This window comes from Nerophis ophidion, linkage group LG19, assembly GCF_033978795.1.
Source record: "Nerophis ophidion isolate RoL-2023_Sa linkage group LG19, RoL_Noph_v1.0, whole genome shotgun sequence".
NCBI classification, from domain to species: Eukaryota; Metazoa; Chordata; class Actinopteri; order Syngnathiformes; family Syngnathidae; genus Nerophis; species Nerophis ophidion.
In genome coordinates, this window is record NC_084629.1 from 13,126,395 (window position 1) to 13,153,894 (window position 27,500).

Consider the following 27,500-nt stretch of genomic DNA (forward strand, 5'->3'; position numbering starts at 1 on the left):
ATAAAACAAGAATGGGAAAAAATTCCACTTTCAAAGCTTCAACAATTAATTTCCTCAGTTCCCAAACATTTATTGAGTGTTGTTAAAAAAAAAGAAAAGGTGATTTAACACAGTGGTGAACATGTCCTTTCCCAACTACTTTGGCACGTGTTGCAGCCATGAAATTGTAAGTTAATTATTATTTGCAGATAAAAAAAAAAAGTTTATAAGTTTGAACATCAAATATCTTGTCTTTGTAGTGCATTCAACTGAATATGGGTTGAAAAGGAATTGCAAATCATTGTATTCCGTTTATATTTACATCTAACACAATTTCCCAACTCATATGGAAACAGGGTTTGTAAATAAATATATATGTATGTATGTATATATATATACTGTATATATTTTATTTTATTTTTATTTATTTTTTAATTTTTATTATTATTTTTTTTTTTTTTTAATTTAACCGGATTTTATACGCTGGCAGGCCGGATTTGGCTTGCGGGCTGTAGATTGGGGACCCCTCTCCTATGACATCACATCATCATTATTTTAGTCTATTTATAAAAATACAACTTTATCCTTGTTATATTACACATTTTACTGGTAATATTAGGTTTTTCTCATAACAATATAAAAATTGCCACTTCATTCTTGTAATATTACACATGTGTTTTGTAATGTTACCACTTCCTAAGCAGTACTTCCCTCCCTGACACATATGCGGAGCTTACCTGAGTAGTGACTTTTTTCCCTTTTAACGTTAACCCTTTTTTCACAATATTCTGTCTTTATTCTAATAATATCACAACTTGTTTCTTGGAACATTTGTCCTTTCTTCTGAAATATTGATTTTCTTTTCTAAACATTTTTCTCAAAATTAGGATTGTTTCCCACCATTTAATACCACTTTTTTCTGTAAGATTCCGACTTATTCATGGTAAAGTAACTTAAATTAAAATGTTGTGGTCGCCAGACTCTGCTCTATATGTGACTCATTATCCTTCTAGAACACAAGTTCACATGAGGATCGTGCTGCATATGCAGCCTCATAGTGACAACACTAGGTAATGTGCAGCTGGGTATACGGTAATCACACACAATAAATGCCATGTGTGGAGTCAGGCTGAAAAAGCATGTGAAACTCATTGTTCCGCTTGCCATCGGACGGACGCAGGATTTGGTACGGCGGATGCTGAGGTTGGGTCATTAGATTATTGTTCTCAAGGCCTTCGTATTTTTCAGAAGTCCCTCGGCATGAAATTGAGGTAGTTTAAGGTCGTTTGCTTTTGCTAACCTTTGTAGTTAACACAGTGGAACATTTCATGTAAAAAAACAAACTAAAAGTTTGAAGTAACATTCTAATTGAGCATATTGACACATAATTTTTTAGAACATTTTGGAGAAACGTCATTGTCCTTTCAGTGTACAATCTAAATGTCTAAGGCTGAGGTGTCCAAACCAAGGCCCGAGGGCCAAATGCGGCCTGCGAGACAACGGCACAAGTTCAATTTTCAGTTAGAAACCTGGCTTTGCGAGGTGTTTTCATATTCAATTTAAATACTCAGGAAACTGACATGTGGCAACCGAACAGATACTCAAGTCAGTGATTATGATGTGTACTTTCTAGACGTCACAAGCACGGCATTTACTTATTTGACCCAATCCAAATAACCTTTCCTAGTCATGGTGCAAAAAAAAACAATTCAATCAGCACAAAAAGTCAAGTGAAGTGAATTATATTTGTATAGCGCTTTTCTCTAGTGACTCAAAGCGCTTTACATAGTGAAACCCAATATCTAAGTTACATTTAAACCAGTGTGGGTGGCACTGGGAGCAGGTGAGTAAAGTGTCTTGCCCAAGGACACAACGGCAGTGACTAGGATGGCGGAAGCGGGAATCGAACCTGCAACCCTTTGAGTTGCTGGCACGGCCACTCTACCAACCGAGCTATGCCGCCCCAAGTCAACACACATGGTCACACATAACACAACCTGCTCACTGACCTTTGTGGATATTGTCCCATGTCCCATCACCATAAAAACACATTGAAATCCATTGCAAAGCTTGATGGGGAAAAATCCAAAACACTCTCTACACATTTATCCATGTTTGACATTTAGCTGCGTGATATTTCTGATTGATTACAAAGCTTTAAAGAGGCTGTCACGGAAGTAAACAAGGTAGGAGTTGAACTTTCACATACTCTTAATATTCACTTATAATAATTATTAATTATACTGTATATATATATTATATTATTATAGTATGTAAACACACCCATGTCTATACAATTGTGGTCAAAAGTTGACATACATTTGTGAAGAACATAATGTCATGGCTTTCTTGAGTTTCCAATAATTTCTACAACTCTTATTTTTTGTGATAGAGTGATTAGAGCACATACTTGTTGGTCACAAAAAACATTAATGAAGTTTGGTTCTTTAATGAATTTATTATGGGTCTACTGAAAATGTGACCAAATCTGCTGGGTCAAAAGTATACATACAGCAATGTTAATATTTGCTTAGATGTCCATTGGCAAGTTTCACTGCAACAAGGCGCTTTTGGTAGCCATCCACAACCTTCTGGCAAGCTTTTGGTTGAATTTTGACCACTCCTCTTGACAAAATTGGTGCAGTTCAGCTAAATTTGTGGGTTTTCTGAGATGGACTTGTTTTTTGTCATTGTCCTGTTGGAATACCCAACTGCGCCCAAGACCCAACCTCCGGGCTGATGATTTTAGGTCGTCCTGAAGAAGTTCTTCCTTTTTCATTGTCCCATTTACTCTCTGTAAAGCACCAGTTCCATTGGCAGCAAAACAGGCCCACAGCATGATATTACAACCACCAGGTAGGCATGGTGTTCCTGGGATTAAACGCCTCATCTTTTCTCCTCCAAAACATATTGCTGGGTATGGTGGCCAATCAGCTCATTTTTTTGTTTCATCTGACCACAGAACTTTCCTCGAGTAGAAAATGTAAGACCTTTAATCCCAGAAACACCATCCTACCGTCAAGCATTGTGGTGGTAGTATTATGCTCTGGGCCTGTTTTGCTGCCAATGGAACTGGTGCTTTACAGAGAGTAAATGGGACAATGAAAAAGGAGGATTTCCTCCAAATTCTTCAAGACAACCTAAAATACATTGGGGGTAGTTGGGTGTCCCAAAAGGACAATGACCCGAAACACATGTCCAAAGTGGTAAAGGAATGGCTAAACCAGGCTAGAATTAAGGTTTTAGAATGGCCTTCCCGAAGTCCTGACTTAAATGTTTGGACAATGGTGAAGAAACAAGTCCATTTCAGAAAACCAACACATTTAGCTGAACTGCACCAATTTTGTCAAGAGGAGTGGTCAAAAATTCAACCAGAAGCTTGCCAGAAGCTTGTGGATGGCTACCGAAAGCGCCTTATTGCAGTAAAACTTGCCAAGGGACATGTAACCAAATATTAACATTGCTGTATGTATACTTTTGACCCAGCAGGTTTGGTCACATTTTCAATAGACTCATAATAAATTCATAAAAGAACCAAGCTTCATGAATGTTTTTTGTGACCAACAAGTATGTGCTCCAATCACTCCACAAAAAATAAGAGTTGCAGAAATTATTGTAAACTCAAGACAGCCTTGACATTATGTTCTTTACAAATGTATGTAAACTTTTAATTTCAATATGTACAGTAAATATATAATTTTTTTGCAATAAAAAAAAAGTATATATATATATATATATATATATATATATATATATATGTGTGTGTATATGTGTGTGCATATATATATGTGTGTGTGTATATATATATATATATATATATATACATATATATATATATATATATATTTTTTTTTTTTTTTTTTTACGGAACTTCCCACGGGCCGTATTTTGGACTTTGGCGGGCCGTAGTTTGGGGGCTCACTGGTATAGCCCAATATGGCCCCCTGTCAAAAAGTTTGGACACCCCTTCTCTAAGGTCAATATGTCTTATATGGTTGCTTTAAAGTGTGTTGGAAATTATACACTCATCTGTCTCTTATTTGATCTTGTTTTAATTATCAGATGCTAAAGAAAAAAGGCTCCAGCTCCTTCCTGCAGCGACTAGAACGATGTGGGCCCATCACGGTGGCGCTCCAGCTGAGGGTAACAGATGTTCCTCACCTTGTCACTAATGTATCTACAGCTGTATGTAGAAGTTTTTCTTTTTTCACAACATTTTTTTAGATAATAGATACTATCCACTGCAGGTTAAGGATATAATATTCAATGCAAACCTTACGCAACTAGCAGATTAACAATGGTGGTTTTTAGGGTTGTAGGAAAAAATCGAATCCAATACGTTGTGCAATTCAGAATCCATCCATCCATTTCTACCGCTTATTCCTTTTTGGGGTCGCGGGGGGCGCTGGCGCCTATCTCAGCTACAATCGGACAAGTCGCCACCTCCTCACAGGGCCAACACAGATAGACGGACAACATTCACACTCACATTCACACACTAGGGTCAATTTAGTGTTGCCAATCAACCTATCCCCAGGTGCATGTCTTTGGAAGTGGGAGGAAGCCGGAGTACCCGGAGGGAACCCACGCAGTCAGGGGGAGAACATGCAAACTCCACACAGAAAGATCCCGAGCTTGGGATTGAACCCAGGAATGCAGGACCTTCGTATTGTGAGGCAGACTCACTAACCCCTATCCCAACGTGAAGCCCCGATTCAGAATCGATTCTCATTTTTGAAAAATCTATTTTTTTTTTGTTATTTTTTATTTATTTATTTATTTATTTATTTTTATCAATCCAAAAAACCACTACACAGCAATACCATAACAATGCAATACAAATTCCAAAACCAAACCTGACCCAGCAACACTCAGAACTGCAATAAACAGAGCAATTGAGAGAAGACACAAACACGACACAGAACAAACCAAAAGTAGTGAAACAAAAATGAATATTATCAACAACAGTATCAATATTAGTTATAATTTCAGCATAGCAGTGATTAAAAATCCCTCATTGACATCATCATTAGATATTTATAAAAAAAAAAAAAAGAATTGTCACAGTGGCTTACACTTGCATCGCATCTCATAAGCTTGACAACACACTGTGTCCAATATTTTCACAAAGATAAAATAAGTCATGTTTTTGGTTCATTTAATAGTTTAAACAAATTTACATTATTGCAATCAGTTGATAAAACATTGTCCTTTAAAATCCATCCATCATCCATCATCTTCCGCTTATCCGAGGTCGGGTCGCGGGGGCAACAGCCTAAGCAGGGAAACCCAGACTTCCCTCTCCCCAGCCACTTCGTCTAGCTCTTCCCGGGGGATCCCGAGGCGTTCCCAGGCCAGCTGGGAGACATAGTCTTCCCAACGTGTCCTGGGTCTTCCCCGTGGCCTCCTACCGGTTGGACGTGCCCTAAACACCTCCCTAGGGAGGCGTTCGGGTGGCATCCTGACCAGATGCCCGAACCACCTCATCTGGCTCCTCTCGATGTGAAGGAGCAGCGGCTTTACTTTGAGTTCCTGCCGGATGGCAGAGCTTCTCACCCTATCTCTAAGGGAGAGACCCGCCACACGGCGGAGGAAACTCATTTCGGCCGCTTGTACCCGTGATCTTATCCTTTCGGTCATGACCCAAAGCTCATGACCATAGGTGAGGATGGGAACGTAGATCGACCGGTAAATTGAGAGCTTTGCCTTCCGGCTCAGCTCCTTCTTCACCACAACGGACCGGTACAACGTCCGCATTACTGAAGACGCCGCACCGATCCGCCTGTCGATCTCACGATCCACTCTTCCTTCACTCGTGAACAAGACTCCTAGGTACTTGAACTCCTCCACTTGGGGCAGGGTCTCCTCCCCAACCCGGAGATGGCACTCCACCCTTTTCCGGGCGAGAACCATGGATTCGGACTTGGAGGTGCTGATTCTCATTCCGGTCGCTTCACACTCTGCTGCGAACCGATCCAGCGAGATCTGTAGATCCCGGTCAGATGAAGCCATCAGGACCACATCATCTGCAAAAAGCAGAGACCTAATCCTGCGGTTACCAAACCGGAACCCCTCAACGCCTTGACTGCGCCTAGAAATTCTGTCCATAAAAGTTATGAACAGAATCGGTGACAAAGGACAGCCTTGGCGGAGTCCAACCCTCACTGGAAATGTGTTCGACTTACTGCCGGCAATGCGGACCAAGCTCTGGCACTGATCGTACAGGGAACGGACCGCCACAATAAGACAGTCCGATACCCCATACTCTCTGAGCACTCCCCACAGGACTTCCCGAGGGACACGGTCGAATGCCTTCTCCAAGTCCACAAAGCACATGTAGACTGGTTAGGCAAACTCCCATGCACCCTCAAGAACCCTGCCGAGAGTATAGAGCTGGTCCACAGTTCCACGACCAGGACGAAAACCACACTGTTCCTCCTGAATCCGAGGTTCGACTATCCGACGTAGCCTCCTCTCCAGTACACATGAATAAACCTTACCGGGAAGGCTGAGGAGTGTGATCCCACGATAGTTGGAACACACCCTCCGGTCCCCCTTCTTAAAGAGAGGAACCACCACCCCGGTCTGCCAATCCAGAGGTACCGCCCCCGATGTCCACGCGATGCTGCAAAGTCTTGTCAACCAAGACAGCCCCACAGCATCCAGAGCCTTAAGGAACTCCGGGCGGATCTCGTCCACCCCTGGGGCCTTGCCACCGAGGAGCTTTTTAACTACCTCAGCGACCTCAGCCCCAGAAATAGGAGAGTCCACCACAGATTCTCCAGGCACTGCTTCCTCATAGGAAGACGTGTTGGTGGGATTGAGGAGGTCTTCGAAGTATTCCTTCCACCTATCCAAAACATCCGCAGTCGAGGTCAGCAGAACACCATCCGCACCATACACTTTAAAATTATAAAAGCTTTTTTTTTTTTTCAATCTGTCTATCTGTGTTGGCCCTGCGATGAGTTGGCGACTTGTCCAGGGTGTACACGGCCTTCCGCCCGATTGTAGCTGAGATAGGCGCCAGCGCTTCCCACGACCACAAAAGGCAATAAGCGGTAGAAAATGGATGGATCGATGGATACTACTCTGCTTGCATGTCAGCAGACTGGGGTAGATCCTGCTGAAATCCTATGTATTGAATGAATACAGAATTGTTTTGAATCGTAAAAATATCGTTTTTGAATCGAGAATCGAATCGAAAAAAACTATGTATTATCAAATCGTGACCCCAATAATCGATATTCAATCAATCAATCAATGTTTATTAATATAGCCCTAAATCACAAATGTCTCAAAGGACTGTACAAACCACTACGACTACGACATCCTCGAAAAAACCCACATAAGGGCAAGAAAAACTCACATCCAGTGGGACTCCTGTGACCATGATGACTACGAGAACCTTGGTGAGTCATATGTGGGCAACCCCCAACCCTCTAGTGGACCGAAAGCAATGGATGTCGAGCGGGTCCGACATGATACTGTGAAAGTTCAATCCATAGTGGCTCCAACACAGCAGCGAGAGTCCCGTCCACAGGAAACCATCCCAAGCGGAGTCGGATCAGCAGCGTAGAGATGTCCCCAACCGATACACAGGCGAGCAGTCCATCCTGGGTCCCGACTCTGGACAGCCAGTACTTCATCCATGGTCATCGGACCGGAGCCCCACCACAAGGGAGGGGGGGACAGAGGAGAAAAAGAAAAGAAGCGGCAGATCAACTGGTCTAAAAAGGAGGTCTATATTGCATCGAATCGTGGGACACCCAAATATTTGCAGCCCTAGTGGTTTTCAAATAATCTGTTTCCTTCCAAAAATAGCCCTCCTCCCAATAAACTTCGATTTCATAAGGAAATCGAGACATATGATGCACAATGACGTACTACCAATATGACCACAATAATAGTAGTCCACACAGCGAAGGTGCTCGGAGATGACGGCAGTCTGCAGAATGCGCCTCAGAGAAAGAAGTTTCTGCGCTTTGAATGAGGCCAGTGTGTTGCACAATCACATCGGCCTTGTGGGCGCGTGGTGCCGTCGGGAGAAGTAGGAGGGGGTGGCGGGGGTGTGTGTGTGTGTGTGTGTGTGTGCTGTTGAGAGTAGGTGGAAGAATGAAGCTGCACCACGCTTGAAGCCCTTCTCATGAATGAATGAACAATGGACAACAAGCGCTCTGTGACGTCCGCAAGCTTCCTGCCAATCCTGACGCCGTGCGCATATTCAGCCATCTGACGGATGGCGATGACGCTTTTCAGGCCTGTTGGCGGGGTGGGGGGGGGGGGTCTTAAGATATGAAGAGAGTGAGTCTGAGGAAGAAGAGGCAAAGCATGAGGGTTTTCAAATGTGTACGACGACAAAGGAAACAACCACAATCAAGTTATTGAACGTTGTCGTTTTACTAGAAAAAAGTGATAGTTATTCAAGCATGAACATCCAAGTGCTTGATTGACGCCGATGATGATCACATTCCCTCACTAAAATTATTACAGATTAAAAAATACTAAGTATTGTAAAATTACTTCTTTTTTTTTCTTGAATCATACACATTTTATTCCTCACAATATTCCAACTTTTTCACGGTAGTAAAATGTTCTCGTCATGCTAGGACTTTTTTCCCCCCCACACATCATGATCTTGTTTCTCATAATTTTGCGTATGTAACTTTTTCTCGTGATGTATTACCATTTGAAATATTTTTGCCATACCACTATGACTCCTAATTTTACAACCTTTTTTTTTTACCTGATTTCATTTCCAGGGCATTCTTGCATCATATCAGCACTTTTATTTGTATTATTTCACCATGTAATAAAACATTTACTGTTAACATTGCAACTTTTTTCCTTCTTGTAATACTCTGACTTTATTGACTTTTTCTATGTTTTACAATTTATTGTATATATTTTCCTCATAGCGTTGTGACTGGCTTAATGCCTTTCTCGCAATACTCAGAAAATATTGTAGTAATACTCCAATTTTTATTTTATTTTTTTTCTTATAATATAGCAACTTTTTCTTTTTTTTTCTTGTATTATTTCCCTTATATTTTCTCGTAATATCGTGACTAATATGACTTTATCTCGAAATACTCAGACTTTATTCTAGTAATGCTTCGACTTCTTTGTAAAAGCAGTAATATTCCGACATGTTTGTACTTTTTTTTTCTTATTTTTGGAAACTTTTTTTATTTTCTTATATGTTCTTTATATTTTCTCCTAATATTGCAATCAACATGACTTTTCTCAGAATACTCACTTTATTCTAGTAATATTGCCACTTTTTTGGGGGGGTAATTCTGATGCTTATTTTTCTTAACATTGCAATGTTTCAATTAATACCCTGACATTTGGACCTTTGCTTTTATTACTCTGACATTATTTTAGAAAAAAAAAAAAAATAGGTGGCGACTTGTCCAGGGCGTACCCCGCCTTCCGCCCGATTGTAGCTGAGATAGGCGCCAGCGCACCCCGCAACCACGAAAGGGAATAAGCGGTAGAAAATGGATGGATGGATATTTTGTAATAGTGTACACTTATTCCCATAATTTTACAACTTTTTCTTGTAATTCTGACTTTCCTAATTTTATGACTTTTTTCCCGTTTAAAAAAAGAATAAAAAATCTCAATGCTATTTTTTTCTCAAAGGTCAACTTGAACTCATGAGACTTTTTTTCCACTCAAAAGTTTCATAACTATACTTTTTCCTCATTGATAAACTTTGCCTTTAGGGTGTAAGATTGTCGATTCTGATTGCAGCATGAGGCATTTCAGACTTCAGGGACCCAAGATAAAAAAAAACTAAAAAGTTAGAACCTTAAAAAAAAGAAAGACGTCAAAGAGTGTTTGCCACAAAGAAGGGCCTTGAGGAAAATAAGTGTGTTTTATTACATATCACATAGCAAATTCCTGTCTTGTTAAAGGCACTTTTTCACTAATCTCTCATTCTTCACAGAATTCCTTGTCGGAGATAATCAAAAAGCTGCAGGCTTCCACGGCCCACTTTGTGGAATGCGTGCGTCCAAATGCCGGAAGTCAACCTGACGCTTTCGACAGCACCCATGTGTCTGCCCGGCTGCGTCATTTCGGCGTGCTTGACATGGTGCGCACCATCCGTTACGGCTACCCCGTACGTCTGTCATTTGCGGGCTTCATCAGCAGGTCAGTGTGTGTGTGTGTGTGTGTGTGTGTGTGTGTGTGTGTGTGTGTGTGTGTGTGTGTGTGTGTGGCAGACATATATTACCAAGGATTGAGGAACTAAGCTTTCATATCTGCATCTTAGATGAGACTCAGTACAGCGCAGACCTCCGCCAAAGCCCAATTGTTTTTGAAGTGTTGTGTTGGTTTGCCCATGGCTTTACTAGTTAGCAAGCTTCTTCTTGGTCCTTGGAAGCTGAAGAACTGATTTGTCTGTTTAAAGGCCTACTGAAACCCACTACAACCGACCACGCAGTCTGATAGTTTATATATCAATGATGAAATATTAACATTGCAACACATGCCAATACGGCCGGTTTAGTTTACTAAATTACAATTTTAAATGATGACGCGTGTTTGTGACGTTATTGGTCGGAGGGCACATAAAGTCGTCTCTTTTCATCGCGTAATTACACGGTATTCTGGACATCAGTGTTAATTTTTTTGACGAAAAATTTTCGGCATAGTTATCGTCAACGACCTTTTTTTTTCTGACTAAAACGAGACAATAACTAAATAAAAAATAATTTACGTGGACTAAGACGATGACGAGGTGTATTGACATATTCGTCAACGAATAAAATCAATCAATCAATCAATGTTTATTTATATAGCCCCAAATCACAAATGTCTCAAAGGACTGCACAAATCATTACGACTACAACATCCTCGGAAGAACCCACAAAAGGGCAAGGAAAACTCACACCCAGGGGGCAGGGAGAATTCACATTCAGTGGGACGCCAGTGACAATGCTGACTATGAGAAACCTTGGAGAGGACCTCAGATGTGGGCAACCCCCCCCCTCTAGGGGACCGAAAGCAATGGATGTCGAGCAGGTCTAACATGATACTGTGAAAGTTCAATCCATAGTGGCTCCAAGACAGCAGTGAGAGTCCCGTCCACAGGAAACCATCTCAAGCGGATCAGCAGCGTAGAGATGTCCCCAACCGATACAGGCGAGCGGTCCATCCTGGGTCCCGACGAGCGGTCCATCCTGGGTCTCGACTCTGGACAGTCAGTACTTCATCCATGGTCATCGGACCGGACCCCCTCCACAAGGGAGGGGGGGACATAGGAGAAAGAAAAGAAGCGGCAGATCAACTGGTCTAAAAAGGAGGTCTATTTAAAGGCTAGAGTATACAGATGAGTTTTAAGATGAGACTTAAATGCTTAAACGAGAGGAAAATGTCTGCCAGAGACGAGATCCAATCGGAGCTCATTTCGTTAGGAAGAGGCGGGAGGAGTTGGGAAAGGAACCAATCAGAGCGACGTGGTAAGGAAGTTACGTAAACGTAGTTTGCGTTTGAGACTGACCCGGGAATGCGCTGCAGAAGACAACATGTCAACGCCGGGGAGGAAGAGGAGAGGGGACATATGGGGAAATTTTATATTTGACGTCAAAGATAACAAGACGCGGTGTAAGAAATGCAGCGTGAGGATTACGGGGAAAAACACAACAAACTTGAAGCGACATTTACAGTCGAATCACCACGAAATCCACACACAGGTAAGCATTTTCCACAACATACAACTCACTCGACGTTATCCCGTTTATTACACGGCTTACTCGTGAAATACTAAATTTGAGACATGATTTTCATCAAAATACGACTTGTATCGGTGATTTTTCCGCTGTTTTGCTTTGACTTTCAGAAATTGAAGGGAAAGTTTACATATTACCCTTTAGTCGACTAAATCTACTGCAGTTTTCGTCGACTATAATCTTATGATATTTCGTCAACTAAAACTAGACTAAAACTAAAACAATTTAAATAACTAAATTATGACTAAAACTAAATTACATTTTAGTCAAAAGACTATGACTAAAACTAAATCAAATTTTGCTATCAAAATGAACACTGCTGGACATCTGTGTTGCTGAATCTTTTGCAATTTGTTCAATTAATAATGGAGAAGTCAAAGTAGAAAGATGGAGGTGGGAAGATTTGAGCCTTTAGGCATACAAACACACTGTGTTTCCTTGTTTAAAATTCCCCGAGGTGAAGCTTTACTATGGATCAGAGCGGTCAAGCGAACATGGATCCCGACTACATGTCAATCGGCAGTTTTCAGTGAGAAAATTGTGGTAATAAGTCGCCTCTTACCGGAGATCAGCGGAGCTTATGTCCCCTCAACACTTCCCTAAACACTCCCGTCAACACACCCGTGGCCACACCCCTCCGACTATCAGGTAATATTTAACTCACTAAAACACAAGCAACGCAATAAGCAGATAAGGGATTTCCCAGAGTTATCCCAGTAAATGTGTCTAAAAACGTCTGAATCGCTCTCACTGCAATCGCCTTTTTTTTTTTTTTTACTTTTTTTTTTCTAGTCCTTCACTCTAAATTTCCTCATCCACAAATCTTTCATCCTCGCTCAAATTAATGGGGAAATTGACGCTTTCTCGGTCCGAATAGCTCTCGCTGCTCATGGATATGATTGTAAACAATGTGAGGAGCCCTACAACCAGTGACATCACGCGCACAACGTCTGCTACTTCCGGTAAAGGCAAGGCTTTTTTATTAGCGACCAGAAGTTGCAAACTTTATCATCGATGTTCTTTACTAAATCCTTTCAGCAAAAATATGGCAATATCGCGAAATGATCAAGTATGATACATAGAATGGACCTGCTATCCCCGTTTAAATAAGAAAATCTAATTTCAGTTGGCCTTTAATACAAAGTTTTGTAGAAATATTTTTTTTTCTGTATCTACACTATATTGCCAAAAGTATTTGGCCACCCATCCAAATGTTTAGAATCAGGTGTCCTAATCCAGTGTTTTTCAACCTTTTCTGAGCCAAGGCACATTTTTTTCCATTGAAAAAATCCAGAGGCACACCACCAGCAGAAAACATTAAAAAAATGAAACTCAGCAGCCGATATTTACAGTAAAAAGTCATTCTTGCAATAACCAACCATGCATCAATATAGCTCATGTCTCAAAGTAGGTCTACAATCACATCACGCCGTGACTTATTTTGAGTTTTTTTGTGTTTTCCTGTGTGTAGTGTTTTAGTTCTTGTCTTGCGCTCCTATTTTGGTGTTGGTTGTCATGTCATGTACGGATGTACTTTGTGGACGCCGTCTGCTCTACACGCTGTAAGTCTTTGCTGTCGTCCAGCATTCTGTTTTTGTTTACTTTGCAGCCAGTTCAGTTTTAGCTTCGTTTTGCATAGCCATCCCAAAGCTTCAATGCTTTTTCTTTTTACTCGCCTTTTGTTTATTTTTGGTTGAAGCGTTAGATACCTTTTTACCTGCATACCATCATCATATTTCTCGACATCTACAAAACAATTAGCTACCTACTACCAGAGTATGACATGGTTACTCTGCAGAGCGCTATACAGCACAGACACTCAACAACGGCACATTTGCGGATTATAATTATTGGTTTGCAAAAGGGAATAAGCGGTAGAAAATGGATGGATAGATGGGTTTGCAAAAAATAATTCCAACCCAATTAGGTGAAATTACATAATCTCCCATGGCACACAAAACAATATCTCACGGTGCACTAGTGTGCCACGGCACAGTGGTTGAAAAACACTGTCCTAATCACTTGACCACATTTGTGAAAGAATGGGCCGCTATCAGGAGCTCAGTGATTTCCAGTGTGGACCTGTCATAGCATCCCACCTGTGCAACAAATCCAGTCGTTAAATTTCCTCACTCCTAAATATTCCTAAATAAACTGTTGGCTTGATTATAAGAAAAGAGAATAGTTTGGGAACAACAGCAACTCAGCCACCAATTGGTAGGCCATGTAAGCTGACAGAGAGGGGTCAGCGGATGCTGAAGCGCTTAGCGTAAAGATGTCGCCGACTTTCTGCACAGTCATTGCTACAGAGTGCCTTCCAATTAGCCCACATACAGTACGCAGTGAGCTTCATGAATGGGTTTCCATGGCCGAGCAGCTGCATCTAAGCCATACATCACCAAGTCCAATGCAAAGCGTTGGATGCAGTGGTGTAAAGCACATCACCACTGGACTCTAGAGCAGTGGAGACGCCTTCTCTGGAATGATGAATCACGCTTTTCCATCTGGCAATCTGATGGACGAGTCTGAGTTTGGAGGGGGCCAGGAGAACAGTACATTTTGGACAGCATTGCGCCGAGTGTGAAATTTGGTGGAGGAGGAATTATGCTGTGGGGTTGTTTTTCAGGAGTGGGGCTTAGCCCCTTAATTCCAGTGAAAAGAACTTTGAATGCTTCAGGATACCAAAATATTTTGGACAATTCCATGCTCCCAACCCTTTCGGAACAGTTTGGAGCTGGTCTCTTCATATGTGAGTCAAGGCAGGTTGACGAATACTTTTGGCAATATTGCGTATCTTACTAGCATAAATCCCCGCGTTCAATTAACCAGTCACAAGGGTTTCTAATTAGTTCTGAGTTAAGAAAAAAAACACACTAAGAATGTACAGCTATGTCCTATCTGTTCCCTCTATCTCAACCCGACCGGGCGAGACAGATGGCCACCCCTCGTAGCCTGGCTTTTGTTCAAGAGTTTCTTCCTTTGAGGGAGTTTTTCAATGCATCCGTCACTAAGTGCTTGCTCATTTGGGTTACAATTAGTTCTCCTTAAAGGCCTACTGAAATGAGATGTTCTTATTCAAACAGGGATAGCAGGTCCATTCTATGTGTCATACTTGATCATTTCACGATATTGCCATATTTTTTCTGAAAGGATTTAGTAGAGAACATCGACGATAAAGTTCCCAACTTTTGGTTGCTAATAAAAAAGCTTTGCCTTTACCGGAAGTAGCAGACGATGACATCACCGGTCTGAGGGCTCCTCACATCCTCACATTGTTTATAATGGGAGCCTCCAACAGCAAGAGCTATTCGGACCGAGAAAACGACAATTTCCCCAATAATTTGAGCGAAGATGAAAGATTTGTGGCTGAGGATATTGATAGCGAAGGAGTAGAAATAAAAAAAATAAAAAGTAAAAAATAAAAAAAGGCGATTGCATTGGGAGCAATTTAGATGTTTTCAGACACATTTACTAGGATAATTCTGGGAAATCTCTTATCTTTCTATTGTGTTGCTAGTGTTTTAGTGAGTTAAATAGTACCTGATAGTCGGAGGTGTGTGTCCACGTATGTGTTGATGCCAGTGTCTGAGGGAAGTCACGTGCAGCTGCATGGACGGCGCAAGCTCCGCAGATCTCTGGTAAGAGGCGACTTTTTACCACAATTTTCTCACCGAAACCTGCCGGTTGACAAGTGGTCAGGAACCATGTTCGCTTGACCGCTCTGATCCATAGTAAAGCTTCACCTCCGGGAATTTTAAACAAGGAAACACAGTGTGTTTGTGTGGCCAAAGGCTAAAGCTTCCCACCTCCATCTTTCTACTTTGACTTCTTCATTATTAATTGAACAAACTTCAAAAGATTCAGCAACACAGACGTCCAGAAAACTGTGTAATTGCGCGATGAAAAGAGACTACTTTTAGCCGCAAGTGGTGCTGCGCTAATATGTCCCCTCCAACTCGAGACGTCACGCGCACGCGTCATCATACGCGTCATCATTCCGCGACGTTTTCAACAAGAAACTCCGCGGGAAATTTAAAATTGTAATTTAGTAAACTAAACCGGCCGTATTGGCATGTGTTGCAATGTTAATATTTCATCATTGATATATAAACTATCAGACTGCGTGGTCGATAGTAGTGGGTTTCAGTAGGCCTTTATTGTATGAGGAGTGTGGTACTAGCAGACATATGAAATGAAAGCAGTGTTATTAAATATTAATTTCATCGTCAAAATGTCACTTCTGTATTTTTTTTTTCTAAATATTTTTATTGAATTTTGCAGACAGTATAGTATGGTGTCTTATGGCAACAACAAGTCTGCACATTTTAAGATATGTAACGTAATAAACCCAAGATGAGTTCTCCATGCCGACAAATAAAGTACATTTCTTACAAGTATTATTCCTGCAGGACGAGGAATAGCAATACATGTTTCACTACACACCGCAGCTCACCGGCGTCAAAATGTACATAAAGGCCATTAGTGGATATACACCTGACATCCACTGTAATGATACCAAATACAAGAGCGTATCTAGTCGATACTACTATGACTACGTCGATATTCTTTGGCATCACATTTCTTCGTTTTTTTTTAAATGTATATTATGTTTATAAACTCAGGAAATATGTCCCTGAACACATGAGGACTTTGGATATGACCAATGAATGATCCTGTAACTACTAGGGTTGGGTATCGTTTGAATTCGAACGATTCCGATTCTTTGTTTCGATTCCGATTCCTGACGATTCTCGATTCCGATGCTTCTTGTGCCATGCCGGGATCAATGTGTTTGCCAGGTAGTCCCTGGAAGGTGGTATGTATTTTGGGTTGAGTGTTTTCACCATATCCCTGCAAACATAAACAAACATGTAATGTTGCTGTCACTGTTTAGCCCAGTATCAATTAGCTTAGCTCTAACATTATTGCTTAACTAACCTAAATGTTGGAGATTCCACCTCTGAAAAGGGATGCAGTCTTTAGACTATGTGTGCAGTGACCTTTCTGTGGCACTCTTCCGTCTGTGGCACCAACATCTTCCCCATTGCTAGGAATCGAAATTCAAACTTTTGAACGAATCCGGGAGAATCGGAAAGTTAGTCCCGGTTCCAATCGATACTCGATACACGATACCCAAACCTAGTAACTACTTGGTATCAGATTGATACCCAAATTTGTGGTATCATCCAAAACTAATGTAAAGTATCAAACAACAGAAGAATATATTATTATTACATTTTAACAGAAGTTTAGATAGAACATGTCAAAAGAGAAAGTAAGCAAATATTAACAGCAAATGAATAAGTAGATTAAAGGCCTACTGAAATGAGATTTTCTTATTTAAACGGGGATAGCAGGTCCATTCTATGTGTCATACTTGATCATTTTGCGATATTGCCATATTTTTGCTGAAAGGATTTAGTAGAGAACATCCCCGATAAAGTTTGCAACTGTCGGTGCTAAGAGAAAAGCCCTGCCTCTACCGGAAGTCGCAGACGACGACGTCGCAAGTGTGGGGGCTCCTCACATATTCACTTTGATTTTAATGGGAGCCTCCAACAAAAAGTGCTATTCGGACCGAGAAAATTACAATTTCCCCGTTAATTTGAGCGAGGATGAAAGATTCGTGTTTGAGGATATTGATAGCGACGCACTAGGAAAAAAAAAAAAAAGAGTTAAAAAAAACAACGCGATTGCATTGGGATGGATTCCGATGTTTTTAAACACATTTACAAGAATAACTCTGGGGAAATCCCTTATCTTTTTATTGTGTTGCTAGTGTTTTAGTGAGTTTAATAGTACCTGATAGTCAGAAGGGTGTCTCCACGGCCGGGTGTTGACGCCAATGTCTCAGGGGAGTCGACGGCAGCTTCATGGACGGCCCAAGCTCAGCTTTTCTCCGGTAAGAAGCGACTTTTTAACCACAATTTTCTCACCGAAACCTGCTGGTTGACATTTGGTCTGGATTCATGTTCGTTTGACCGCTCTGATCCATAGTAAATTTTCACCTCCAGGAATTTTAAACAAGGAATCACCGTGTGTTTGTGTGGCTAATGGCTAAAGCTTCCCGACTCCATCTTTCTACTGTGACTTCTCCAATATTAATTTAACAAATTGCAAAAGATTCAGCAACACAGATGTCCAAAATACTGTGTGTTATGTCGTTAAAGTGGACGACTTTTAGCTCATACTTTGTAAAAACGCGTGACGTCTTGCGTACACGTCATCATTACACAACGTTTTCAAGACGAAACTCCCGGGAAATTTAAAATTGTAATTTAGTAAACTAAATAGGCCGTATTGCCATGTGTTGCAATGTTAATATTTCATCATTGATGTATAAACTATCAGACTGCTTGGTGGGTAGTAGTGGGTTTCAGTAGGCCTTTAATAATCCATGATTACAGTTTGTCCCTCATAATGTTGACAAAATAATAGAATGATAAATGACACAATATGTTACTGCATATTTCAGCAGCTAAATTATGAGCCTTTGTTTTTTCACTTACTACTAAAATACAAGTTGTCTTGTATGTTCACTATTTTATTTAAGGACAAACTTGCAATAAGAAACATATGTTTAATGTACCCTAAGAATTTTTTGTTAAAAATAAAGCCGATAATGCAATTTTTTTTTAGTCCCTTTTATTTACAAAAGTATCAAAATACTGAAAAGTATCAAAATAATTGTAGTACCAGTACCAAAATATCAGTATCGGGACAACACTAATTACAACATTAAAACAGTCATGTCCAGTATTTTGTTACCCTACAAAAAGGCCTGCATCTTTCTGTCTGTGTCCCGAATGTCTTGTCGTTCCACGTTCTCTTGCACCCCAAAATCATTATTAAATTAATTTGTTCATATTTGCAAAGTAGGAGGCTCTCTCCAATTACTGTATGTCCGTGTATGTTTGGCCATTTAGGTGAATATACACCCTGGCCAGCTACGTTCAAAGGAAGCCAGAAGTGACCTCAGACTTTTGCATCCATCCATTTTCTACCGCTTATCCCCTTTTGGCGCCTATCTCAGCTACATTCTGGCGGAAGGCGGGGTACACCCTGGACAAGTCGCCACCTCATCGCAGGGCCAACACAGATAGACAGACAACATTCGCACTCACATTCACACACTAGGGCCAATTTAAGACTTTTGCAGAGTGCAGTAAATGAAGTCATGTGCCTTAATGGACTCTTTCAGACAGCCAGATCTTCAGCATCCAAAAAGTCACTGCAACCCCGCTTGTTGTGGAAAGCTCAAAATGACCTTAAATAGATTCAATTTTGGGAGAATGATGGGAATCCATTGCAGCTAATGAATGCCTTTATCACATTTCTTCTCGTGTCAGCGTGACACGCACACCTTAGCCAGCGAGTTAAAGCCTATGAGGTCTCCGTGTCCTCCATTTTTCTGCATTGCTACACTTTTTTCCTTTTAACTACACTGCTACTTTTCACAGCTTGTTCTTCACGCTCCTTCTGCCATTGCAAAATATTTTTTTTTTCTTCTTCCTTGAAGCACAGAGGATGATGTGATTCTCTGACTATATTTCACTCTCTACAATCGCTCGTACTTTTGCAAATTCTTAGAAGAAGCCACCAATCTTTTTTTCCTGGCTCTCATCCCCGTGTTATTGTCTGGTTTAGTAGGTAACAAGGATTAACATGAACATTCCTGACACATTATAAAGGAGGACAAAGCTGATCACATGACCTCAACCTCCCCCCCCCCAAAAAAAAGTTTCCACTACCCAATTGTAAACATCACATCACAATCTTCTTGCTCTCGCTTTTTACAGCAGTGATGTCAGACATTTACTGGGATTGAAATGCAAAGTAAAAAACATTCGGTGGTTCTTGGCAGCCCAAGTTTTTAATGACTTGTTTTTTGCCAAAACGTGTTCCCCGGTTTTCTACGACCATCTCAGTTATCAGACCGGCCACACTGCGCATTCCAAACTACTGTGTTTTTCGTGCTCGGCTCAGTGTCTGCGCTTTTTTATTTTCATTGACTGCGGCTGCGAAGTAAGACATTATTGGGTCGAAAAAAGTTGTGAGTGCCAGCATTTTATAAAGAAACACGATTGATTTCAGGAAATACATTTTAGCAGAGTAAGAAGGTGGCGTCTGTGTAGCAAAAAAGGAATTTGTCCATATAATCTGTCAATTACCGTATTTTCCGGACTATAGGTCGCACCTTTACTGTGATTGAAATGCAAAGTAAAAAACATTCGGTGGTTCTTGGCAGCCCAAGTTTTTAATGACTTGTTTTTTGCCAAAACGTGTTCCCCGGTTTTCTACGACCATCTCAGTTATCAGACCGGCCACACTGCGCATTCCAAACTACTGTGTTTTTCGTGCTCGGCTCAGTGTCTGCGCTTTTTTTTTTTTCATTGACTGCGGCTGCGAAGTAAGACATTATTGGGTCGAAAAAAGTTGTGAGTGCCAGCATTTTATAAAGAAACAGGATTGATTTCAGGAAATAAATTGTAGCAAAGTATGAAGTTGGTATGGGGTCTGTGTAGCAAAAAAGGAATTTGTCCATATAATCTGTCAATTACCGTATTTTCCGGACTATAGGTCGCACCTTTACTGGGATTGAAATGCAAAGTAAAAAACATTCGGTGGTTCTTGGCAGCCCAAGTTTTTAATGACTTGTTTTTTGCCAAAACGTGTTCCCCGGTTTTCTACGACCATCTCAGTTATCAGACCGGCCACACTGCGCATTCCAAACTACTGTGTTTTTCGTGCTCGGCTCAGTGTCTGCGCTTTTTTTTTTTCATTGACTGCGGCTGTGAAGTAAGACGTTATTGGGTCGAAAAAAGTTGTGAGTGCCAGCATTTTATAAAGAAACAGGATTGATTTCAGGAAATAAATTGTAGCAAAGTATGAAGGTGGCATGGGGTCTGTGTAGCAAAAAAGGAATTTGTCCATATAATCTGTCAATTAGCGTATTTTCCGGACTGTAGGTCGCACCTTTACTGGGATTGAAATGCAAAGTAAAAAACATTCGGTGGTTCTTGGCAGCCCAAGTTTTTAATGACTTGTTTTTTGCCAAAACGTGTTCCCCGGTTTTCTACGACCATCTCAGTTATCAGACCGGCCACACTGCGCATTCCAAACTACTGTGTTTTTCGTGCTTGGCTCAGTTTCTGCGCTTTTTTTTTTCATTGACTGCGGCTGCGAAGTAAGACATGATTGGGTCGAAAAAAGTTGTGAGTGCCAGCATTTTATAAAGAAACACGATTGATTTCAGGAAATACATTTTAGCAGAGTAAGAAGGTGGCGTCTGTGTAGCAAAAAAGGAATTTGTCCATATAATCTGTCAATTAGCGTATTTTCCGGACTATAGGTCGCACCTTTACTGTGATTGAAATGCAAAGTAAAAAACATTCGGTGGTTCTTGGCAGCCCAAGTTTTTAATGACTTGTTTTTTGCCAAAACGTGTTCCCCGGTTTTCTACGACCATCTCAGTTATCAGACCGGCCACACTGCGCATTCCAAACTACTGTGTTTTTCGTGCTCGGCTCAGTGTCTGCGCTTTTTTTTTTTTCATTGACTGCGGCTGCGAAGTAAGACATTATTGGGTCGAAAAAAGTTGTGAGTGCCAGCATTTTATAAAGAAACAGGATTGATTTCAGGAAATAAATTGTAGCAAAGTATGAAGGTGGTATGGGGTCTGTGTAGCAAAAAAGGAATTTGTCCATATAATCTGTCAATTACCGTATTTTCCGGACTATAGGTCGCACCTTTACTGGGATTGAAATGCAAAGTAAAAAACATTCGGTGGTTCTTGGCAGCCCAAGTTTTTAATGACTTGTTTTTTGCCAAAACGTGTTCCCCGGTTTTCTACAACCATCTCAGTTATCAGACCGGCCACACTGCGCATTCCAAACTACTGTGTTTTTCGTGCTCGGCTCAGTGTCTGCGCTTTTTTTTTTTCATTGACTGCGGCTGTGAAGTAAGACATTTTTGGGTCGAAAAAAGTTGTGAGGAACAGCATTTTATAAAGAAACACGAATGATTTCAGGAAATAAATCGTAGCAAAGTATGAAGGTGGCATGGGTCTGTGTAGCAAAAAAAGGAATTTGTCCATATAATCTGTCAATTACCGTATTTTCCGGACTATAAGTCGCAGTTTTTTTCATAGTTTGGCCAGGGGTGCGACTTATACTCAGGAGCGACGTATGTGTGAAATTATTAACACATTACCGTAAAATATCAAATAATATTATTTAGCTCATTCACGTAAGAGACTAGACATATAAATTTCATGGGATTCAGCGATTAGGAGTGGACAGATTGTTTGGTAAACGTATAGCATGTTCTATATGTTATAGTTATTTGAATGACTCTTACCATAATATGTTACGTTAACATACCAGGCACCTTCTCAGTTGGTTATTTATGCGTCATATAAACGTACACTTATTTAGCCTGTTGTTCACTATTCTTTAATTTATTTTAAATTGCCTTTCAGAGGTCTATTGTTGGTGTTGGGTTTATCAAATAAATGTTCCCAAAAAATGCGACTTATATATGTTTTTTCCCCTTCTTTATTATGCACTTTCGGCAGGTGCGACCTTATACACCAGAGCGATTTATACTCCGAAAAATACGGTGTGTTTAATATCAGTAATGTGTATATACTATTCACTTGTGATACTGCAACTTTTTCCCCTTTACTTTATCTTGTGTTACTTATTTTATTCACGTAGTATTACAGATTTGTTTGCACCGTTGTATCATAGTTATTTTTTTCTTGTAATTAAACACATTTTCCCTTTTAAATAAATAAAAGTACAGTATAGCTTCTTTATTGATGACATAGTGATAATGACGGAATGAACATTTATAATAACAGTTTGTTTTTTTATTGAATTAAAAATATCGCGATGTTTCTTGGAAAAAGACGTTACTTCCTAACATTTCAACTTATTTATTATGTGAAAATTTTACTCTAGTTTTGGGTGTCTGCAACGAGTTACTAACAAAACTGAGGCACCACTGTGTTTGTGGGTAGGACTATCCAACCTAAATGTAGTAGGAAGATGTAGTTTTATCGAGGAGTTTTTGAGTGTCAGTTATACAGTTGTGCGATGAAAAACAACACTTGTTTGAGGTGCCGATCTCAACCAACTATAAGTGTTAAGACATTTAGAGTTTTTTTTTCATTAATATGCTATTGGGTATTTAACTTCAACTGTCTTTCTTGTGGTGTCCCCCAGGGCTCTCCTTCAGGTCCCATTCACTTACATTTATTTTTTAACTACAAAAAAAACATGACAAAAAAAATGAAATAAAATTCCCCAATTGACTTGATAAAAAGCGAAAATTCTAATTGTGCAGAACTGGAGACGTTCGGTATAAAACTACGCTCTTCAATCCTTTGCTTACTGCAGCTGATTCTTCCAGCTACTATTTATTTTCAATTTTTTTAACATTTGTTTATTGAAATTTTTCATAGTTAACGTAACAACAAAACAATACAAATCAAATGTTACTCCCCCCGCCAAAACAAAACAAAAATCAGTCGAATAAGCACGGGCAAATACAAACCTCGTTTCCATATGAGTTGGGAAATAGTGATGGATGTAAATATAAACGGAATACAATGATTTGCAAATCTTTTTCAACCCATATTCAATTGAATGCACTACAAAGACAAGATATTTGATGTTCAAACTCGTAACATTTTTTTTTTTGCAAATAATAATTAACTTAGAATTTCATGGCTGCAACACGTGCCAAAGTAGTTGGGAAAGGGCATGTTCACCACTGTGTTACATCACCTTTTCATTTTACAACACTCAATAAACGTTTGGGAACAGAGGAAACTAATTGTTGAAGCTTTAAAGTGAATTATTTCCCGTTCTTGTTTTATGTAGAGCTTCAGTCGTTCAACAGTCCGGGGTCTCTGCTGTCGTATTTTATGCTTCAGAATGCGCCACACATTTCCGATGGGGGACAGGTCTGGACTGCAGGCGGGCCAGGAAAGTACCCGCACTCTCTTTTTTACGAAGCCACGCTGTTGTAACACTTGTCTTGCTTAAATAAGCAGGGGTGTCCATGATAACGTTGCTTGGATGACAACATACAGTATGTTGCTCCAAAACCTGTATGGACCTTTCAGCTTTAATGGTGCCTTCACAGATGTGTAAGTTACCCATGCCTTGAGCACTAATACACCCCCATACAAATCACAGATGCTGGCTTTTGAGCCTATAACAATCCGAAAGGTTATTTTCGTCTTTGTTCGAGAGGAAACCACATCCTCTGTTTCCAAATATAATTTGAAATTTGAACTCGTCAGACCACAGAACACCTTTCCACTTTGCATCAGTCCATCTTAGGTGAGCTTGGGCCCAGCCAAGCCGTGGCGTTTCGGATATTGTTGATAAATGGGTTTGGCTTTGCATAGTACAGTTTTAACTTACACCTACAGATGTAGCGACCAACTGTAGTTACTGACAGTGGTTTTATGAAGTGTTCCTGAGCCAATGTGGTGATATCCTTACACACTGATGTCGGTTTTTTGATGCAGTACCGCCTGAGGGGTCAAAAGTCCCCGTAATATCTTTGCTTACGTGCAGTGATTTCTTCAGATTCTCTGAACTTTTTGATGATTTTACGGACCATAGATGGTAAAATCCCTGAATTCCTTGCAATAGCTCGTTGAGAAATGTTCTAAAACTGTTCCGGCAATTTGCTTACAAAGTGGTGACTCTCGCCCCATCCTTGTGAATTATTTAGCAATTCATGGAAGCTGCTTTTATAACCAATCATGGCACCCACCTGTTCCCCATGAGCCTGCACACCTATGGGATGTTCCATATAAGTGTTTGATAAGCATTCCTCAACTTTATCAGTATTTATTGCCACCTTTCCCAACTTCTTTGTCACGTGTTGCTGGCATCGAATTCTAAAGTTAATGATTATTTGTTTATCAGTTTGAACATCAAATATGTTGTCTTTGTAGCATATTCAACTGAATATGGGTTGAATATGATTTGCAAGTCATTGTTATCCGTTTGTATTTACATCTAAGACAATTTCCCAACTCATATGGAAACGGGGTTTGTATAAATATAAAGCCGGAGACTACTGCACTTCCGAATGGCCGGAACACGGTGCAGCAATACACAAAAGCAAACAAAAGGCTCATCAATCATCCACAACTCAACCACGTTTCAATCGGGTCTCTGTTACATATTTTAAGAAAGCACTGCATACTTCTTGGAATTTTACAGAACAACCATTTAATGTCAGCCTAATTTTCTCTAATTTAAAGGAAATAAAAACATATCTCTAATCCAGCGGGTGTGGCAAGGTGGCCTGAACTGTGCAATCTACTAATAAAAGTATCAATCAAAAAGCTACTTCTTTGGTACTGATTAATGCGAAGGGCTACCAGTGTGATACACACTTAAATAAATTGCCAGAAATAGCCAATTTGCTCAATTTACCTTTAACTCTATGTTATTATTAATAATTAATGATATTTATCTTTGTGGAAACACTGATCATCTTAATGATTCCTCACAATAAATATATATTTTTGATGACATGTTTTGAATAGGTTAAAATCCAATCTGCACTTTGTTAGGATAAATAACAGATTGGACCAAGCTATATTTCTAACAAAGACAAATCATTATTTCTTCTAGATTTTCCAGAACCAACATTTTAAAAGAAATTCAAGACTTTGAAATAAGATTTAAATTTGATTGTGCAGATTTTCTAGATTTGCCGGAATAATGTTTTTAAATTTTAATAAGTTTGAAGAAATATTTCACAAATATTCATTGTCGGAAAAAAGAAGCTAAAATGAAGAATTCAATTAAAATGCATTTATTATTCTTTACAATAAAAAAAAAAAAATTTACTTGAACAGTTATTGAAATTGTCAGGGAAGAAGAGGAAGGAATTTAAAAGGTAAAAATGGTATATGTGTTTAAAAATCCTAAAATAATTTTAAAGGTTGTATTTTTTCCCTAAAATTGTCTTTCTGAAAGTAATAAGAAACATAGTAAAAAAAAATTGAATTTATTCAAGCAAGTGAAGACCAAGTCTTTAAAATATTTTCTTGGATTATCAAATTCTATTTAAGTTTTGTCTCTCTTAAAATTAAAAATGTCTAGCAAAGCGAGACCAGCTTGCTAGTGAATAAATACAATTTAAAAAATAGAGGCAGCTCACTGGTAAGTGCTGCTATTTGAGCTATTTTTAGAACAGGCCAGCGCGCTACTCATCTGGTCCTTACGGGCTACCTGGTGCCCGCGGGCACCGTGTTGGTGACCCCTGCTCTAACTGTTGCATAGATTATGTTTTACGTTGGCATGTCCGTTAATGGCTTTTTTGCTGATATTCCGATATTGTCCAACTCTTAATTACTGATACCGATCTATACAGTCATGGAATTAACACATTATTATGCCTAATTTTGTTATGATGCCCCGCTGGATGCATTTAACAATGTAACAAGGTTTTCCAAAATAAATCAACTCAAGTTATGGAGAAAAATGCCAACATGGCACTGCCATATTTATTATTGAAGTCACAAAGTGCATAATTTTTTTTTAAACATGCCTCAAAACAGCAGCTTGGAATTTGCGACATTGCTCCTTCTGAGAGAGCATGAGGTATTGGTTCTGTTGTGTTACGGTGCGGATGTTCTCCTGAAATGTGTTTCTCATTCTTGTTTGGTGTGGGTTCACAGTGTGGCGCATATTTGTTACAGTGTTAAAGTTGTTTATACGGCCACCCTCAGTGTGACCTGTATGGCTGTTGACCAAGTATGCCTTGCATTGACTTGTGTGTGTGAAAAGCCGCAAACAAAGGCAGTGCCTTTAAGGTTTATTGTCACTTTGTACTTCTCCCTATTTACACAGCAGCGTTTTAAAAAGTCATAACTTTTACTTTATGAACATCCATCCATCCATTTTCTAACGCTCATTCCCTTTAGGGGTAGTGGGGGGCGCTGGTGCCTATCTCAGCTACAATCGGGCGGAAGGCGGGGTACACCCTGGACAAGTCGCCCCCTCATCGCAGGGCCAACAAACATAATATAAATAAGTAAAAAACGTAAAAGATTTTGATCTGATTTTGTGATGGTAAAAAATATTGATGTAATCATAGTAGTATCGACTAGATACACTATTGTACCTGGTATCATTACAGTGGATGTTAGGTGTAGATCCACCAATGGCGTCTGTTTATATTGTAGCGTCCCGGAAGAGGTGCTTCAGGGAATTCCGGTAATTTGTTCTGTAGTGTTTATGTTGTGTTGCGGTGCAAATATTCTTCCAAAATGTGTTTGTCGTTGTTGTTCAGTGTGGTTTGACTATATGGCACATGTTTATGACAGTGTTGGCATTGTTCATACTGCCACCTTTAGTGTGACATGTATGACTGTTGAGTTAGTATGTCCTTCAATCAAAGTCAAGATGATTGTGTCATGATTTCATTATCGGGCATAAAGAACTCTTGGTTACACTCTGTTATTTATACACTATATTTTTTGTGACTTTTTATTATCAGAAAACGGAGCAAACTTGCCACAAAATTAAAGGGGAACATTATCACCAGACCTATGTAAGCGTCAATATATACCTTGATGGTGCAGAAAAAAGACCATATATTTTTTTAACCGATTTCCGAACTCTAAATGGGTGAATTTTGGCAACTTAAACGCCTTTCTGTTTATCGTTCTGGAGGTGATGACGTCAGAATGTGACGTCGCCTAGGTAATACAGCCGCCATTTTCATTTTCAACACATTGTA

The 27,500-nt window shown here is 39.9% G+C and overlaps 1 protein-coding gene across 9 annotated transcripts in view; it reads left to right on the top strand.

Annotated features, from left to right (window-relative positions):
- The window catches only part of myo16 (myosin XVI), a 351,216-nt gene that overhangs the window by 251,404 nt on the left and 72,312 nt on the right, over window positions 1-27,500 (top strand). For all 9 annotated transcript variants that reach the window (XM_061879193.1, XM_061879191.1, XM_061879188.1 and 6 more), the window contains 2 exons: window positions 4,042-4,122; window positions 9,932-10,137. In XM_061879193.1, coding sequence (XP_061735177.1) covers window positions 4,042-4,122; window positions 9,932-10,137 — 287 coding nt within the window. The remainder of the gene's footprint in view (window positions 1-4,041; window positions 4,123-9,931; window positions 10,138-27,500) is intronic.